General features: G+C 36.3%; 1 protein-coding gene across 1 annotated transcript in view; it reads right to left on the reverse strand.

Annotated features, from left to right (window-relative positions):
• OTOGL (otogelin like) overlaps positions 1-17657 on the reverse strand; it is a 92496-nt gene that overhangs the window by 51869 nt on the left and 22970 nt on the right. The window contains exons 18-26 of the mRNA XM_051795976.1: positions 16650-16827; positions 15597-15721; positions 13628-13837; positions 12641-12806; positions 11452-11526; positions 11087-11139; positions 10216-10378; positions 7425-7532; positions 6034-6172 (exon numbers count right to left, since the gene is read on the reverse strand). Coding sequence (XP_051651936.1) covers positions 6034-6172; positions 7425-7532; positions 10216-10378; positions 11087-11139; positions 11452-11526; positions 12641-12806; positions 13628-13837; positions 15597-15721; positions 16650-16827 — 1217 coding nt within the window. The remainder of the gene's footprint in view (positions 1-6033; positions 6173-7424; positions 7533-10215; positions 10379-11086; positions 11140-11451; positions 11527-12640; positions 12807-13627; positions 13838-15596; positions 15722-16649; positions 16828-17657) is intronic.

The raw sequence follows: 17657 nt of genomic DNA on the forward strand, positions 1-17657 counted from the left end.
AATTGTCAGAATCTATTAAAAGAAATCATTTGTCTTAACTATGAATAGTCAGCTTGACAATGTTAATTAACCAGGAACCTTTAACTTTAATCCTCCATAGGATGACTAACAGCAAGAAGAATGTATTTATTTTACAAATAGGTTATGAGAGAGACTGTGCAAAATAATATTTAATTCTACAGGTTTGCCAATTTAATGGATCTACAGACTGGCTACCTGGCACAAATGATGTTGAAAAAAAATTGCACAAAAAATAACAGATATAGTAAGGGGAGAAGGGATAAAAGCTACTTCTGACTCCTCAGCTATGACAAATGAGTAACTGAAAACTTGTTGCTTTGTGTGTGACTGCTCTAACTTATGCCCAGTCATCATTTAACAAATTTACCAATCAAGATAAATACATCAGCAAGGAATGGCTAAAATATTATCAGGGCATCAACCAACCTCTGTATTAAGCACTCTAATAAAAGTATCATTAACTAAGAGCTTTGAACTTGCTTCAAGTTACAAAAGAAGGAGAATGCAAGAAACAAGCTGCTTTGCTGTACTCCTCAGGGTAGACCAGGCATCTACCTCTGGGGACTCCTCATCAATAGGATAATCATTTGGGAAACTGTTGCACTGGCTCCCAAGATCATGCATGTTTTGTTAAATGAACCTCTGCCTTAACAAATGGGCTCTCATGTGATGTCTCCTGACCCAAAAGAGTTACACCTGCAATTCTAATTGGCATAATGGTTCAATTAGTTGATCAAATGGATCAAACGGTTGTTGGTTTTGTAATCTTCCAACAAACTTTGGCTTTAAAAGAACCTTCATGGTTGCATCAAAAAGATTAAAAAGATGATTTTAAAATTGTCAGACGCCCGATGTCAAGTGCAAAGTGAAAATATTTTTATCGCATCATTTATATTAAGACTTATCCATAAAATGGGAATACTTGAGGAGGAGGGCTGAGTTATGCTGACTTCCATCTTTCAGGATATAGGAAAAAAAACAGTCCATCATTTTCTCTGCTCTAGGACCTTACTGACAACCTACTAAAGTTAGTGGAAACACTGAAGTGGGGGGGGTTGTGGTTTTTTAAAAGGCAGATAAGCATTGCAGCAGAACATTGCAACAATCCTGTCTGTCATTTGAGGATATTCTGATGGGTAGACTATCCATCTAAACTCTTCCTTGGAGTCTCCCCCAAAGCAGAGAAAGTATAATTCTGCTTCATGGAAAAGAAAACGTCTGAGGCACTCCAAGGGCACAGACCCTACAAGCATTTATAAGGACACTGAGCTGCAGGATTGAAAGCCACCACAAAACTAGAAAAATGCCAACACTTGTCATAGAAAGACAGCAATTCTTCTTTAAAAGTAGAAGTCTATGAAACAGCAATTGGAGGAAAGAGACCACAATTACTAATAACACACAGTAAAAGTTTATCAGAAAAATAACACCACTTTGTTTGGGAAAGAATGTAGCATCATCAAAGACAAAAAATAAGCAAAAAATAGAAGAAAACAAGATATTTAAATACTTTTAATTAAGAAACTGTCTGACTTTAAAATCATCATTCATTTTTAGATTAGATAAAATGAAGTGTTTTCATGATCTACACTGATAAACAAGTTGGTCTGCTAAGACTTTTTCTTTTTTACCTTTGAAATTACTGAGGTTTTAAAATATTAGAAGTAAATATTGATATCTTCTCTGTGAATGTCATCTATCTATACAGGGACTTCTTGGTGTGTAACGTAACTCCTAATTCCTTGATAAGGATGATGGTATCATTTCACGAGACATTACTGCCCTAGTTTTCTTAATTGCTGCATTACATCTTCTTGGCAATTTTCTGAGATATGGATATATCTGTTGAACTAGTTATAAAGGGCTTTTTCATACACCTACTGTCACCTTAAACAAAAAGGCCTGACAGATGATACTGATGTTGAAAACAAAGTTTGAAGTTTCATAATTGGCTGGAAGTTGATACTTGATTTTTCTCCCACAAGAGCACAAGAGCTCCTTATTAAAACATAATAAAAGGTAAGGGTGAGTTCTTTGCTTGGTACAGTGCAATACAATGGCAAATCAAATAGTTGTTCTGACAGATCACATTTAGGGAGGCCAGTGGCCAAATCAAACAGTGAGGGCTGGTGACATGTATGGGAACCACATATTATCATACCACTAGGGACATCGGATTCAGATTGTTGCACTCATTTCTACAGCTGGGAAGAGCTAGTATGCCAACTAATTTATTGCAGCTATAACTTCCCTTATTGCACTGCTACAATACCTTTGTTTAGAGTATATAAGTTAGCAGAGACAAAGCTGTCCACTTCTCACAGGAAAAAGGTTAGTAAAAGAGAAAGGACAAATACAAATATTGTATATACAGTGTTGTATATACAATATTACAACCACTTCAGTTGCTTCAATTTCAAGTGTCTGGTGAGCATTTCACACCTTATCCATAAAAACCAGCCTTGTAACAGCACTGCAAACTACCATTAAATCAATGGAATGTGTACTAGCAGCTATCAAATCTACGATATTCTGTAGTACCTTACAGGCAAGGAATATGAAGCACACAGTACACAGAGCCCCATGGCGGGGGGATTGGACTAGATGATCTTTAAAGGTCCCTTTCAACCCAAATCATTCTATGATTCTGTGATTGTACTAAAAAAAAAAAAAAAAAGGAAAAGTTGGTTTATAGAACAGGTTGCATGGTTTAGGTGCTGCCCTGCTGCTGCCCTGGACAGCTGTGCCTGCCAAGATGTTAGGCAAGGCATTTAAACTTTTGCAGTTATATATATATATATATTTTCCCGCCTTTCATCAAGATTCCCTGTTTGCATAACAGGCTATAAGAGACAGGACTCTCTTGCATACCTTCTGATCAAATAGTAGCTCAAGGTAGACTCATTATATTACTCAGATACTACTATTAAAAATGTATTCACTTCGCCACAATACAGGGGAAGGAGATTAGAGAGAGAGAGAGACATCAAAACCTCTACTCTAGGAACAAAAAAGTGTATTTCAAACAAGAGCAAGCTCATTATGCCATCAAGCCTGCATATATAATGTAGTTTAACCACATCAGTATGTGGTACAACTGTAGTGTAACTGTGTACATGCAAATAAAAGCATATGTGAAATTGCAGAACAAATGACACCAGATTATCACTCAGGTTGCCACTATGAAGATGTCAATTCCATCTGTTTCATTTATTTTTCTCACATAAAATTCTATTCCTGCATAATAGTAGCTAGTTTAGTGCCTATCTTCATGGTAAGTGTAGTTACGAGGGGGGGTTTGTGTTCATTGATTAGCATATTTCACTGTTGAATTTCATCTTCCATTTTATTATGTAGTGTTTTCTGCCATAAGATCTTCTGAACCTTTTGTTTCAGCTGTTCAGACTGATTCTTTATCATCAGCATACTCTACCTCAATCCTCACGCCACCTTTTCAAAATTGTTTCTGAAGATAATGAATGCAGGTCTGAGCACAGATCCCTGTGTGATGCCACCAAGATTTTTCTGTTCTAAAAAACAAAGGCCACTTACTCCTGTCTTTTAACTTCAGATGATTAATTAGTCTAGTGGAGGGCAACAAAGACCATTAAGGGACTGGATCATCTCTCTTACAAGGAAAGGCTGAGGGAATTGGGCCTGTTCAGCCTTGAGAAGAGATGACTGAGAGGGGACCTTATCAATGTCTAAAAGTTTCTGAAGGGAGGGTGTCAAGTCAGGCTATTCTCATGGTGCCAGGCAACAGGCAGAAAGTGATGCACAGGAAGTTCCAGCTGAATATGAGGAAGAAATTTACTGTGCAGTGGAACAGATTGTTCAGAGGGGTTATGGAGTCTCCCTCACTAGAGATATTCAAGACCCATCTGGATGCAATCCTATGCCATGTGCTCTGGAATGACCCTGCTTGAGCAGGGAGGTTTCACCAGACGACCCACTGTTAGTCCCTTCCAACCTTACCCATTCTGTGATTCTGTGACTTCATGACTCAAAGAATCCTCATTTTCATCCTATGAGAAACTAGTCTCTAAAAAATATTTGTTGAAATCTCTCTCAAAAAGGTCTTTAAGGTAAAATACACACACATTGACTAGACTATCCTCATCCATATATTTATTGTCTTTGGAATAACTCAGAAGATTGATCATGCATGATTTTTTTCTTTTATTAAAAAAAGGGGGGGGCAACTCTTCCTTAGTTGCAATTTCTCTTTATTATAATTTATATGAATTTCAGACATATTGGTCTGTTCTTGTCAAATTCAGTCATGAAGTCCTTTTAAAATATTTGGTTATATTGCCATCTTCCATTCCTCTGATTCTAGGATTGCACATCACATAGTTCATCAGTTCTGTGTTTTAGTTCCCTCAAAGCTCTTGGGCATCTGCCATATGATCCCATCCTTTGGTTTTTTCCTTTTTTTCCCCCCTAAAAATACTCCAAACATTTCACAGTCAAAAATTATCCCACAGATACATCACCTGTTCCAGATATAATTATGCCGTGCCTAATTTGTAATAATTTAATAGAGATCAGGATCTCTTTCCTGATCTTTAATATAGATCAGGAAAGCTTTCCATATACTAAAGAAGAAAGAAAAATTATGAACAAATTTGGCTACACTTTCTCACATTTGCTGAGTTTGGGGAAAAAGTAAAGCTTGAAAAGCTGAAAAAAGTCCGAGAAGTCTTAAAAGCGATCCATGTAGGCAGCATTTTCATCACTTTGGTCATGTTCACCTGAAGAATGGTCCATTGGCCACAGTGTGTCATGTGCCTTAATTATCTGCCTACCAACTTTATTCTCAGATGACAAATGCTTCCCGTGGTTTGTTTCCAGGTAGGTTTTTTTCTTACACAGTAGAGTGGCAGGTGACATTTGATTGTAAAAGCCAAGCATTCCAGTATCGCACTAAAGTTTTAAAAAGCAGTATGGATTTGTCTTACAAATCTGTCTGAATGGATAGCATAAGAATTACGAAATGACAAGCCACCTTTCCATCTCATCATATAGGCAAGAAGATTTTACAGGTAAAGTAATCCCTGTTTTTTACATCTTAATGGAGGAAGGTTTGTACAAAGGTTCATATACCTCTAAGAGTAAGAGCTCTTTTATATAAGAGTTTGCTCTGAGGTATTATTATCTTTACCAAACCTTGTTTCTTTTTTTCTTTTTAAACAAACTCAAAAATCTGGAACCAATTTATTTTATTTCACAGCTGTGAATACTCTACTAAAGCATACATCAAATAAACTATTTGTAGTAGTCCTTGTTGAGAAACTGAGGGTTTTTTTAAGGTTAGACAGTCAGGAAAAGGAGTATTCTTCTAAACATATTACTGTAATTGAGAATACAGACTCTTCACCTTAAAAATAGCAACAATGATAATAAACAATAGTGCGTTTAGTAATAGAATATATTTCTAAATGTCAGTAATCGTATTTTTAAACAAAAAAGGCTAGCAATGTACTGTAAATGTGTGCTGTGAGGAACATTAGCATGTAGCAGCCAGACAAATTCAAGGAATGATTTCATTGTTGAATTATGAAATCATTGTGTTTGATATTATTATACACATAAAATCTGGATCTGATGCAGATCACATTCAAGAAGAATTCCAAGCAGCCAGAGGTCATCACTGACCCTCTGCCAAGCTGGGTTTATAGATAATTATTAAATAAATATAGATTATACCTAGTTTGAACAGTTTCTATAGTGTTATTCTTTGCTCGTTGTGATGAAAACAAGGTTGAGGTAGAACAGAGAACATTGGGTTTTATTTTTCTCTAAACCACATAGATATGCAAGAACATAACCATTTACTGTTCTCAAACAGCTGAGCACAAAATGTCATTTACAGATTCTTCCTTCACGCCTGTTCCTACACCTGTTTTCTTAATGTTTGTTTCTATAGATCAACTCCCAGCGTTCAAAATACTTGTTCTTTCATGGAAACTTTCACTTGGACACACAGAAATGTATGAACAATCCTCTTACCTTTAGCAGGTAAGTTTGGCAGTCACTGACATAATCATATTCCAGTCCATCAAAGGTATAATAATGCCGATCTCCATAAATAGTGCATACAGCAGGACAGGGGTAACTGGTGCAATTGAATATGCCTCTCCGACAAACACTGTAGGAAAAACTAATAATCATTATCTTCTCATAACAGGATTATTTTCTGTACATTTTCAAAAAAAGCTTTCTTGGGTTCTTTATTTCAAATCATGCAGAAATTCATGAACAGAAGAAAATTCTTGAAACAGAGAGCTATTCTGTGGATCGCTTCTGAAGTTATTGGTGATGCCATGGCAGAAAAGTGTTGAACATTTTACCGTCAGCCCATATGAACAGTAAAAACACCTAAGAAATAAATTCAAATCTCAAATTTTCATGGCTTATATTAATATTTCCATCACTGCCTCCAGTATAGCTAAGGCACCATGCCACAACATGCTCATTCATAAAACATGGATATTATTTTTTCTCAAGGAATTTTGATAAAGGTCTGCACATATTCAAAGCAAAATACTTCCAGTTGCTATCTGTAAGATTTTAGGTTATCAGACAAGTATGGAATGAATTTAAGAAATTAATGTTGATATTTTGCAGGAATACTATTCCTGTCAGTTAATTTCAATGGTTTACACAAGTTTGTATGAATGTAGTATTGGCATCCTCTAGTTTTGCTTGTGTAAGTGTAAATGCTCATTTGATTTGCCAATGAAATTTTTAACTGATTGAAAGCTGCCAAGCCAATCTTTTTTTTTCATTATTAAACGTATACTTAACTGAATACAGATATTTTGGCTAGCAAATTATAATTAATGAAAAACTGGTTTGTGTCAGTATGTATCAGGTAAAGCTCCTTAAAAAGATGCTGTGTGCTAGCTCATTTTTCAATTCTAATGGCCTTTTTTTTTTTTTTTAAGTTGCTCAGCTTCTTCCTATACAGTCACTCGTGGTAACTGGTAACTTACACTGCAAAGAGTCCAGTTCCCAAATAAGCAGACTATTTACTACTGTCATACATTTAATCTCTCTTTTTTTCTCTCCTTAGTTGTCTTTCCTGATATTCTATTCTCCAGAAGCCAAATGTCTTTTCTTTCAGAGATTAACTAACGTGTGGAATTAAGCATTTGGGTTTGACTGCTTTTTAGCTTGGATATCTTCAGCTTACTTTACAGATCTGAAGAAGCACTCCTCCCAAAGTCTTCCTACTTATCCAAGTCTATTAGTGAACCTAATAAAAGATGTATCCTGTAACTGTCTATAAAAAAGCATATTTTTGATTTAAAAGTATTCAACAAATTTTCTGTATCAGTTTTACTTTGGGTCTAAGAGATCCAGATGATTTGGAAGTATGCAAAATGAACATCACTCACCAAGTGTAACATGGTGTAGCTATCACTTCTCCTGACAGAAATTCCCTGTCTTTCCAGGTGCATGGACAACTATCAGGAATATAACATTTCCCTCTATGCTCAGCCATCCTTTAAAATAAAAGAATTAGGAAGACAAAAGAGTAAATTCACAAGCAGATCAACGTAACTGAATATGTACTGTATTGTCTAAACCCCACTGAGGGCAACCAGTCTTCCATCCAGCCTAGGACAATTGTTTCATCAGCAAAAGTTGTCCACATCAAATGATCTCCACTTTGCACAGCTGAAGACCTCACTAGGTCCTTCTGTCATTCTATCTGGAAAGGGGTGTGTTGGTGTGGGGCAGCAGCTCCCATGCAGGAGCGTAGGTAATGTAGGTACTCCTCCCTGAGAACTGCAGAGCACCTGTGTATCATGCAAGATGCTGAGGCTGCAGCAACTGTCCTGTTCTGAGTGCAGAACAGTGAGCTGGGTTATGGCAGCTGTTGTAGAGCTAGCAGAACTCTGCCACAGCCAAAGAAACACAATTTACAAAGGGCCACGTTGGAGGTTATCTGCCTACACCAGGGAAGTTGAAACAACCAGAAAGGTTACAACAAAACAGAGGCATGTAATGCAAAGATTGTCAAATCTAATTATATTATGAATAAGAAATCCAGAGATGTGGTCAACAACTTTTTGCTATCTCCTCATTTCCATCTGTTTAGCAACATTAACTTTTTTAAAAAAATTACTGACACTCCCAGTGCTGCTCTCTCTTTAGGGGAACAATTCCTTTAGTTGTCATTGCAGCACAGGGCTGAAAGTACAGAGATGTTTTTCAAAGTACGATCTTGAGATTTTTTCACTTGAAGTGGAAGTTTAAAGGAATATACAGCTTAAAGTTTTCTTCACCCCATCACTGGTTCAATAAACAAGAATCAGCTCTAAGTAAATGAGTCAAGTGTCCAGAAAAATTACTAAGGATAGGAAAACACCAGAGCAGATAGCTTGAGAAGATCAGAGTCTCTGTCAATGGAAGTTAAATATCTGTCAAGAATAACATAGGTGTTGCTGATGCTGCCCTAAGGGCAGGAGAATAATTTAGCCCCGTGGGATCCCTTTCCATACTAGTCCTCTATACTTCTACAATTCAATTTAGCCTCTTATATCTCCAGCTCAGCGTAAGGGTGACTTTCAGTGTATCTTTGGGTGATGACTTTACAGTCATTCTCAGTTCATTTCCTCATGAAAATCTGTGCTGTTTTATTCAATTTTTAAAGCACACAAGAGACTTTGAGTTTCTAATAATTTGTCACCTCTTCAGCTACTGACTATAAGAACAACAAGTTATCATGCAAGAATTTTAACAATAGAAAATGTAAAACATTTTTCATTTAAGAAGACCATTTTTTGCATACTAGAGTCCATCTTGTCATGGGTTTCCAAAGGAAAGGGTTTCAATACCACACACAATCTCCTCTACTTTACAAGCACCATAAGTACCCAGGATGCTAGAATAAGGTGCCAGTCTCCAGAAGAACTCAAGATTCCATCCCAAAATGTTAGGTCATTCAGTCAAACAATGGGTAGTGGTAGAAATAAGGTGGGAAAGGAGAAACAATGAGAAGAACAGCATCTCAAGATAATAAAAAATTGACATTACAGTAAAATGTCTCATAACAAGGTTTTCATGACTTGTCCACTTAGATTTAATATCAAGAGCTATATGCTTAACATTTTCTTGTATAAAAATAAAACTTCTGAACCTAATTTTTAGGATAATCTGGCTTGCCCCTTCCTAGCTAAAAGCCATACTCACTTCTTGAAACCATGAGCCTGAAAGTCATAATGGGTCCAGAAATACCATTTAACAGTGAGAATATTACTAACTGCACTAAATGTTATACATTTAATTTTCCACCTAATAGCAAAATAAGTGTTTATTCTCTTATGTAATAAAAATAATTCATGCCTTTTACTCTATTATTGGGCAGAAACTTGGGATTTGGCTTGTCAGTACCCCACTTATAGTTTATAATTCAGAAAATAATCAAGTAATACTTGATTTGAAATGGTATGACTGTGAGAGTAGGGATTGAGATCTAGGTTAAAACTTATATTTTAATTTCTTCAAATTTTTAAATGAACTTTCATGTCAATACTGCTAGTTCAAGTTCATGCAAATACGGTGATGTTTCAGTAAAAATTTACTAGTTTACTACTTGTACAGATTTATGCATTTTTTTGTGTTAAAAATAATTGTTCATTCTTATAACACTAATGGTCTTAAAAGCTAACTTCTCAGTTGAGGCAGAGGTTGTAGAGGACTACAGAATACCAGACAAGAACAATTAGTGAAATCTGTCCTACACCAGTGCTTAGTTATCTAAGAACATCACAAGGTGCTAGAAGGGAATTCTGGCAGTCTCATTACACTCTGATCTGCACACAACTGAGACCATTGGCTACACACATAGTGAAATAAAATGGAATGTTGAGAAAAAACAGGGAGTAAGCTGGATATCTAATGGGTTAGAGGAATCATGGTCTCTGCATGGAGAAACAGTGATACTTCAACTGAGGCAGGATTACAGCATGGAGCCTTACACCAGCAAAAAGGAGAAAAGGGCTCTTAAAGACAAAAAAAGAGTTGGCCTTTTAACTGTTACTGTGTGTTTATGGAACAATAGTTTCGAAATTAGAGGTGCAATACCACTGGAATTTAAAAAGAAAAAAAAAACCTAAGCAGAGTTGAACTGTGGAAAATATGTATTTGGCTTGTGCTCCAAGCTGCTCCATCAAAGCTTACCCGGGGGGGCAAATGCAGCCACTTGCACAGGGTGGAGAGGGGACACAGGAGAAGTTCATGGCAAGGTTTGCACAAGAGATCCCACAATTCACACCTGCTGCTGGTAATCCAGGCACAGGAGATCTGCAGTCATAGTAGATTTTTCCGTCTGGGCATATGTGAACTTCAAATGCAAAATGCAGGTTAGATGAGATCAACTGCTCTTTTACAGTGAAGGTTTTCTATTTGGTGTTGTTCAGAAACTATTTATTTTAATGTACAGTGAGCCTACATTACAGTACACATAAGAATGCAATCTGAACAGACATTTATAACAAAATCTATATTACAGAGATATAAAATTAATGTTTGTTCTAATGGAAAAACAAAGGCCAAAACATAATATTAAGCATCTGGATCTATGCACCCTGGATCTGATACACAGTTCATTCTTAAAGATGGAATAATTATGCCTTAGGTAGAAAGAATCTTTAGAAGTGGCATAATTTTGAGTGTATTGAAATCCCTCTTAAATTTATTAGAAATGCATTAAAAATTTACTTTCTAGAAATCAAGATCTTAAGGCTTCCTAGATGTGAATAGTGAGCCTAATTATAGGTGTTCCCATGAGAACACATTGATCTAGAAGTCACATGCAATTATTTACTTTTTTAATTTCCCAAGTGACTTAGTAGTACAATTTGTGCTACAGAAAAACAAAAAAAAAGAAAAAAAAAACCAAAACAACTTGTGCTCTTTACTGCCTATTTTAAATAAGTTGTGACATTAAGTATCTCATGATGAAAATACATATGAGGAGAAAACCAAATGACTATTTAATGTCAAAATCTTTCTCTGTGCAACTTTAATATGGGACAAGACTGTAAATGACCTGTATTTTCTGTACTGGCTTCAATACATTTCACTGTTCCGTTCAAACATTGACTGGAAAAGAAAAGGAAACCCATGTTTATTCAACGGGAAAATGTTTTGTAGCCACCATGTTTAAAAAGATAGTACAACTCAACCCAATTCAAACAATAGAAATCAAAAGGAGAAAGAATTTTCCAGGTATCTTGTTAAAATAACCAAGTACATAATCCAATTTATATTAGGCTCCCTTTTACTAAGCGTATAACTAAAATAAAATCTCAATACAATAAACCTTCATTCTACATGTAAAAAATTCTCAGGTCTCTTAAAGTAGCATCCAAACTGTAATACACGAAAGACAAAACTCTTGGCACTCAAACCTACCAGGAGCCTGTTGGCGTAGAGAGGATTTCTCCAGGCTGGAGGGCTTTGCCCTTGTAATGACAATGACAGGCAGATCTGTTAAAAGAATATTCATGCATTTAGCTACAAAAGCAAGATGAAATGGGATTTAAGGGCCATTCATTTATCAAGCTATTATGATAAGCAGGCCTTATAATTCATTAACTCAATCCTTGTGTGTATCCTCAATCTTTCTTTGAAAGACAAAAATTTAATGATGACACTCAAACTGCGCTGAAGTCAGTGGCAAAACTCCTATCATCTTCAACAAAGCCAGGATTTTCCTCAATCTCTGTATTATTTATTTGCTGTATCTGTGCATTAATGTAATTTTTCTTCCCAGTTATGGGAGTACAATGACAACACGTAGTTCCCATTCAAAGCATTGTCCAAATCACGGGATAGAGCAATTCTCACAGCAAAATCCATTAACTCTGTCTGTGATAAGAGCCAGATGGGTTAAAAGTAGCAACTGAATTACCTAGACGCCATGCAAAAATATGTGATTAACAAGTTACCTTGCACTCTTTAATAGTTTGAGACAGTCTTTATCCCTATAGTATGAATTTTACTGAGCTTTCCAAAATATATGCTGCAATGAACAGAAATAACTCTGTATAATCTTGAAATTTATATAAATACCCATTCCAGTTTTTAATTCAGTGTCTGAACTGAGTAACTACCCACGATGGTAAGCTGTAAAATTTTGGTACACAACGTACAAAAACTATTTCCTCTCATTGATCATTTCCTTCCATTTAACTTAAGGGGTTTGCATTGTAAGACATAAAAAAAGACACTCCTAGCCACTCTTTCCATCCTACCCTTTACTTTATGGATCGCTGTTACATAGATTCCTTCTCATTTTTTTCTGAAGTATTAAAAACAAGGTTTTCATGTGAAAATGTTTTCCCATGAAGTAAAAAAGTTTCATCATTCTTCTCTAAAGCAGTTTGATATATCTGCTCTGAAGTGCAGTAGATGTATGTACACACAGTATCAGATGAGGCCCTGCTACTGATTAGTAAAAAGAATATGAAATCTTCACATATTGTTTGCTATCTTCTTTAGGCAGTCTACATCTTGAGGGAAACAGCAGAAAAGCTGCTTTAAATCTCACTGGAAAGAGGAAAATGTGCCTATACATATATGCTATTTTCTTATGACTTACATTGATACACAAAAGTTGACCGACTCTTCAAAATATTTCCCATCAGGACAATTACATCCTTCTGCACAGTCATCACCACAGACATTTGCCATAGAAAGTGAAGCACAGGAGTGTTTGCAAAAAGAAGAGCACTGATGATAAAGCATACCACTGTGACACATTACAGCTGGAGGAGAGAGAGAGAAGGGAGAACAGCATACTCTTAATATGTGAAAAATAGAAAACAAAGCAGTATCATGGGAGTGTAAAAAAATCAAAGCAAAATGGTGTCTTGCTGAACTGGGTTTAGTTGAAAAGCAAGAGGAAAATACGCTGTTCTACTGATTTCTTAAGTTAGAAATGTTTAGATTCAGGTGGTTTTGTGTTAAACAATTCTTTGACTGGAAATGTCTATTTTGTAAGCAGTGGGTGTCTTATATATGTTAAACAGGGCATCTATCTAGTAACTCAGGCTTCCAAGGGAAATAAAATGGTCCAGTTAAGGCTGAGGCATTACTGTACGGCTTAGAAACTGAAACACAGGAGTTGGACTTCCATAATTCTTGTGGATCCCTTCCAACTCAGGATATTCTATGATTCTGTGAAATGTCTTGTTTTAAATCATTACTGTATCCTGCTTGGCAATCACTGCCCAACCTCGGGTGCCCCTCCCAGCCCAGCTTGCCTTCCCTTAGGGAACAGCCCCACTCCTGCCACTCCCTGACTACTTCTGCCTAATAGGGGCTTCCATATGACTTAGGGGTTCAAAGAAGAAGTTTCAATTCTCTCTGTAACCAACAGAAAGGGAAGACACTCCCCGTGAGCCAGTTCAGGGGCTCCAACTCAGATGCCTAATGTAAAGGCTATTATTCTCCCTGAGTACATTGTTATACCATGGCACAATCCTAGTTTCCAGGAAAAAAGATCAAGTACATTTTGTAGAACAAATGATATTTGTAGAATTTCAGATATTTCCAAAAGATATTCCATTATGGAAATGTTACTCACCACAGTAAGAAATATGAGATCTGAAGTCAACGATGACCCCGTGCTTGCCACAGACGTAAGCATAGTGAGCCAAAGCATTACACAAACAGCTGCTCCCACATTTGCACGCGTCAAAGCGGCACAGCTGGTAGTACAACCCTGGACTGATGTAGGCATGGCAGGGAGCAAAAACGTCTTGGTTGATGATATCACAGTGAGATGCATACTCAGCTAAGACAAGATGACGTTGTTTTAGCCAGATCCATTTTAATTTAACAGTTAGTCAAATGAATAGCACAGAACATTAAAACCAAATATAGCCAGTTGTGCAATAAAACCTTGCATACAATGTCTTTCTGTAAAATTCTATAGTTTAAAACTGATATTATAAGCAACTCCCTCAACAATAAATTTCACTTAAGATAAAAATAACTATACTTAAACAGTTATGCCTTCCTCTAATAGTACAGGAAATTTAAATGCCAAAATAATATATTTCAAAAGAGTAGTTAGAAGAGTCCTTCAAAGCTTGGAATGTGTTTCTTTGTACTTGACATTCCATTTAGCTTTAAAATCAACAATGGCCATATACTTTTTAGTGTGTGGACTCAGGAAGTATTACAAACTAGAGCTTCAGGGCATGCAAATCCCAAGTTGGCCATATATTTTCTAGCACCAGCAAACCCTCCTCTGACCACTGAGGTGGACTACCATCACAAGTGGTGGAATATCTAAGGAACACCACTAGTGTGGATCATATTTAAGCCACTTTTGCTGCTAAAAGAGTGTCCCTACCCTTCAGACTCTGTTCATTTCCACATACACACAGTGGCACAAGGATTTCACATTTTACAGAGTCTCTCAGAAAACTAGATCCAAGGCCTGAACTTGACTTGGTTGAAAATTAACCAGACAAAATAAGTAAACATACAAACAAACAATCATTGATTTTTAGTTTCATCAGATCAAGATCATCATAGACCTGGAAAAGATGCTTGTGCTTGTAGCATAGGGTGGATCCCTTTATTCTCCACTGCTTTTTCTCAGTGATTATTACAGAACTGTAGGGAAATTTAGGCTGGAAAGGACCCTCAGAAGGTCATGTTGTCCACCCTTCTGCTCTAGGCAGCTTACATTTATGTCAAACTCCACTTTCACTGAGGCAGCACATAACTGAAGGTGAGGCATAAAGGACCTTGGGAAGAGCTAACTTAGCTGAGACATACTGCTTTAGAAGACAGACAATGTGGAAGGCATAAAAAGTCTGAGAATGCCCCACATTGTTGGAGGTTTAGGGTTATTCTAGGCTTGCTCCCACAGGCTCTAAATATGGATAAATCACACATCTTTTGTAAGGTCTTATGTCTGAAACATTAAAAACATTAGACTACATTCTCTCAGAATTGGCCACTACAGCCTACCCATTGTCTTCATTAATTGAAAAGGACATCAATATAAAAAGGAGACAGTGAAAGTTCATCAGAAACCATAGGCATGTCAACCAGCCAAAACTAAATCTTTACTCAGGAATTTGAACAAATCCAAGGCTCTCAGTTTATTGCTTCAGTTTTTCTCAGAGAACATAGATGGAGGATAAGGAAATTTTTAATGCAACAACCATGAAGAAGCCAAAGACAGGACTTCTAATCTTAACACTTTGTCCTGTACTTTCTTGTTGATCTGCAAACATGCATCTACAAATATCTTTCCTCTCGACTGGCATAATTTACATAATTCTGTCTAGCACTCTGCATGTGTATTAGACAGCAAAATTTAGTAATCGTGGCCAGTACACCCAGCACTAAATTATCAGCTAGCTTGTATTTATCAAGTACTTGCTTCATTTTACATGCCATATGTATGGAAAAAATGGTCTTTGAAAAAAAAAAAAAAGAGAGAGAAATAGTGGACATCTAAACCTGAAGTTGAAATACATGTATGTGCAACTTCTTCACAGAGAAAACAAAAAGTGTCCCATGTGAAAACATACCATTTTGCTGATTAACGTTACAGGGATCAACCACAGGAATATTGATCGGCACGGAGCAAGCTGAGGAAACTTTCCATGCATTGGCATGAAGTTGTGGGGTCCCTTCAATCATCCCTGCTGGAGACCTGAAAGGAAAAGATCAACATTGCAAGCATCCTGCTGACCTTAGGGACTACATGGGTGAGGATGCAAGTACATTAAAAAGGCTTAGATGTATAGTCACATTGAACAATCAGCATGCCAGAAGAATTTCCACCTGTGAGGTATAAAAGAAGAGAGGGCATGTGAAACTTCTTCCTCAATATTTTAGTCATGTGAAAACAATCTTACATGAAAAGTCTGCCTTCACTTAGGCTTAATTTAAGTACTCTGAAATTAGTTGGAGGAGACATTAATGAGAGGAGATTTGGCCTTTATTAAAGTATGTAAATGGAATGACCTGTTAGCCAATTTTGGTGTTCTGTAGCGGGGCTGTTTGCATTTTGATGCTGGCTTGCACCAAGTATTTCAGAAGCATTTATTATTGCTAGATAAGTTTTGTGACATTATAGGTTGAGGAACTTTGGAGGAAATAAGGTAAAAGAATAAGAAAAGTGTGCCCTTCTAATTAAAATATTTCTGTAGTTCAGAATTACATTTTTTTTTACATTGAAAATTGATGTGGAGGAAAAAAATCAAGCAGAAGTAAGTGTGAACTATGTGAGGATGATACAAGTAGTATCACCCACTCTTTTTGTCAGTGCTCATGTATTTGCTCTGAAGACAAGGAAGCATCCAGGAAGGGAAACGTGCATTCAAGCAATATCATCATCCCATACCTTCTCTAAATTAAACAGTAGCTTTCTATAATTACTTAGCAAAACATCTTAGAATGCCTGAATTTATGACTTTCAGATTTTAAAAAGTGACTATCATTTTAGTTAAGAGATTTTTTTATGGGTTAATTTAATAATGTTTGAGCATGTCAATGAAATTAAATAATCTGATGATTATGTTCAACAAAACTTTTCACTTGTTATTAAAGACAATCTAAACACACAACATGCAACTTACAGAAAATCATCTCTTAAATTCCCATTGTATGTTCCACATAGTCCTAATGTTCTTCTTTTCCATCTGACATCAACTTGAACATAGATCCTCTCTCCATCTTTAGCAAACAGTATCTTCAAACCAAAACTAGTTTTCAGTTGAACAAAGAAAGAGGATATATTCTGAATTTCAATAGCCCCTGAACACGGCAAAAGAAAAAGAAAACAAAGTCACTGAAATCTAACATCCAGGTTGCACTGGTTTACCCATTAAACAAAAAAGATTTTGAAAACTCAGAAATAAAATGAGAAACTATGTACAACCTCACCATCAGCCAAATATCCATACCCACTCTGTGTCTGAGCCTATTTCCATTAACAACAGAAATCAGGAATTTCAATTACTGTCAACAATAAAAAATGTCTCACCTTTCTGTACCTGTGAGCCTGTGAGTTATCTAGGAACCACATTTGCTTTTTTATTTTTTTTTTAATTTTAGAAGAAAACACTGAAAATGCAAGCCTCTGGCTCATTTCTTAGTCTCCAGGGATATTATAAAATTAATTAACAGGTATCTGTGAAGTGTAATCTTTAGATAGAAGGTTCTCTCTACCTCTATTGATATGACATCAGTATAGCTCCTTACTTGGACTGTATGAGCCCCTATCAAATTCTCAGCTTTCCTTCCCAGTAAATCCATTATGTGAGGAAATGGAAATTTCACAGTCACAGCATTCATTTGCTACCATTGTCGGGCTACTTGCAGTTGTAGGCTAAAAGTGGATCTACCTTCACAAGCAGCCTCTATGCATGCACACATACATCCTTAGGTGCATAAACTGAGAAAAGGAAGATAAAATGCTTAAGGATGTTCCTAGTCAATAAGACTGACTGGATACACATAATTATCAAGCATGTGACACCAAAAGATTTGTCATAGATTATATTTGTTGCAGACCATGGAGAGAGACAAGAAAGAGAATAGGGACTGATTCAAAAGAAATAAAATGAAATTACCAAAGAAATTAG

The sequence above is a fragment of the Manacus candei genome, unplaced genomic scaffold, assembly GCF_025592945.1.
Source record: "Manacus candei isolate 608988 ecotype Guabito, Panama unplaced genomic scaffold, ASM2559294v1 h1tg000043l, whole genome shotgun sequence".
In the NCBI taxonomy this organism is placed as follows: domain Eukaryota; kingdom Metazoa; phylum Chordata; class Aves; order Passeriformes; family Pipridae; genus Manacus; species Manacus candei.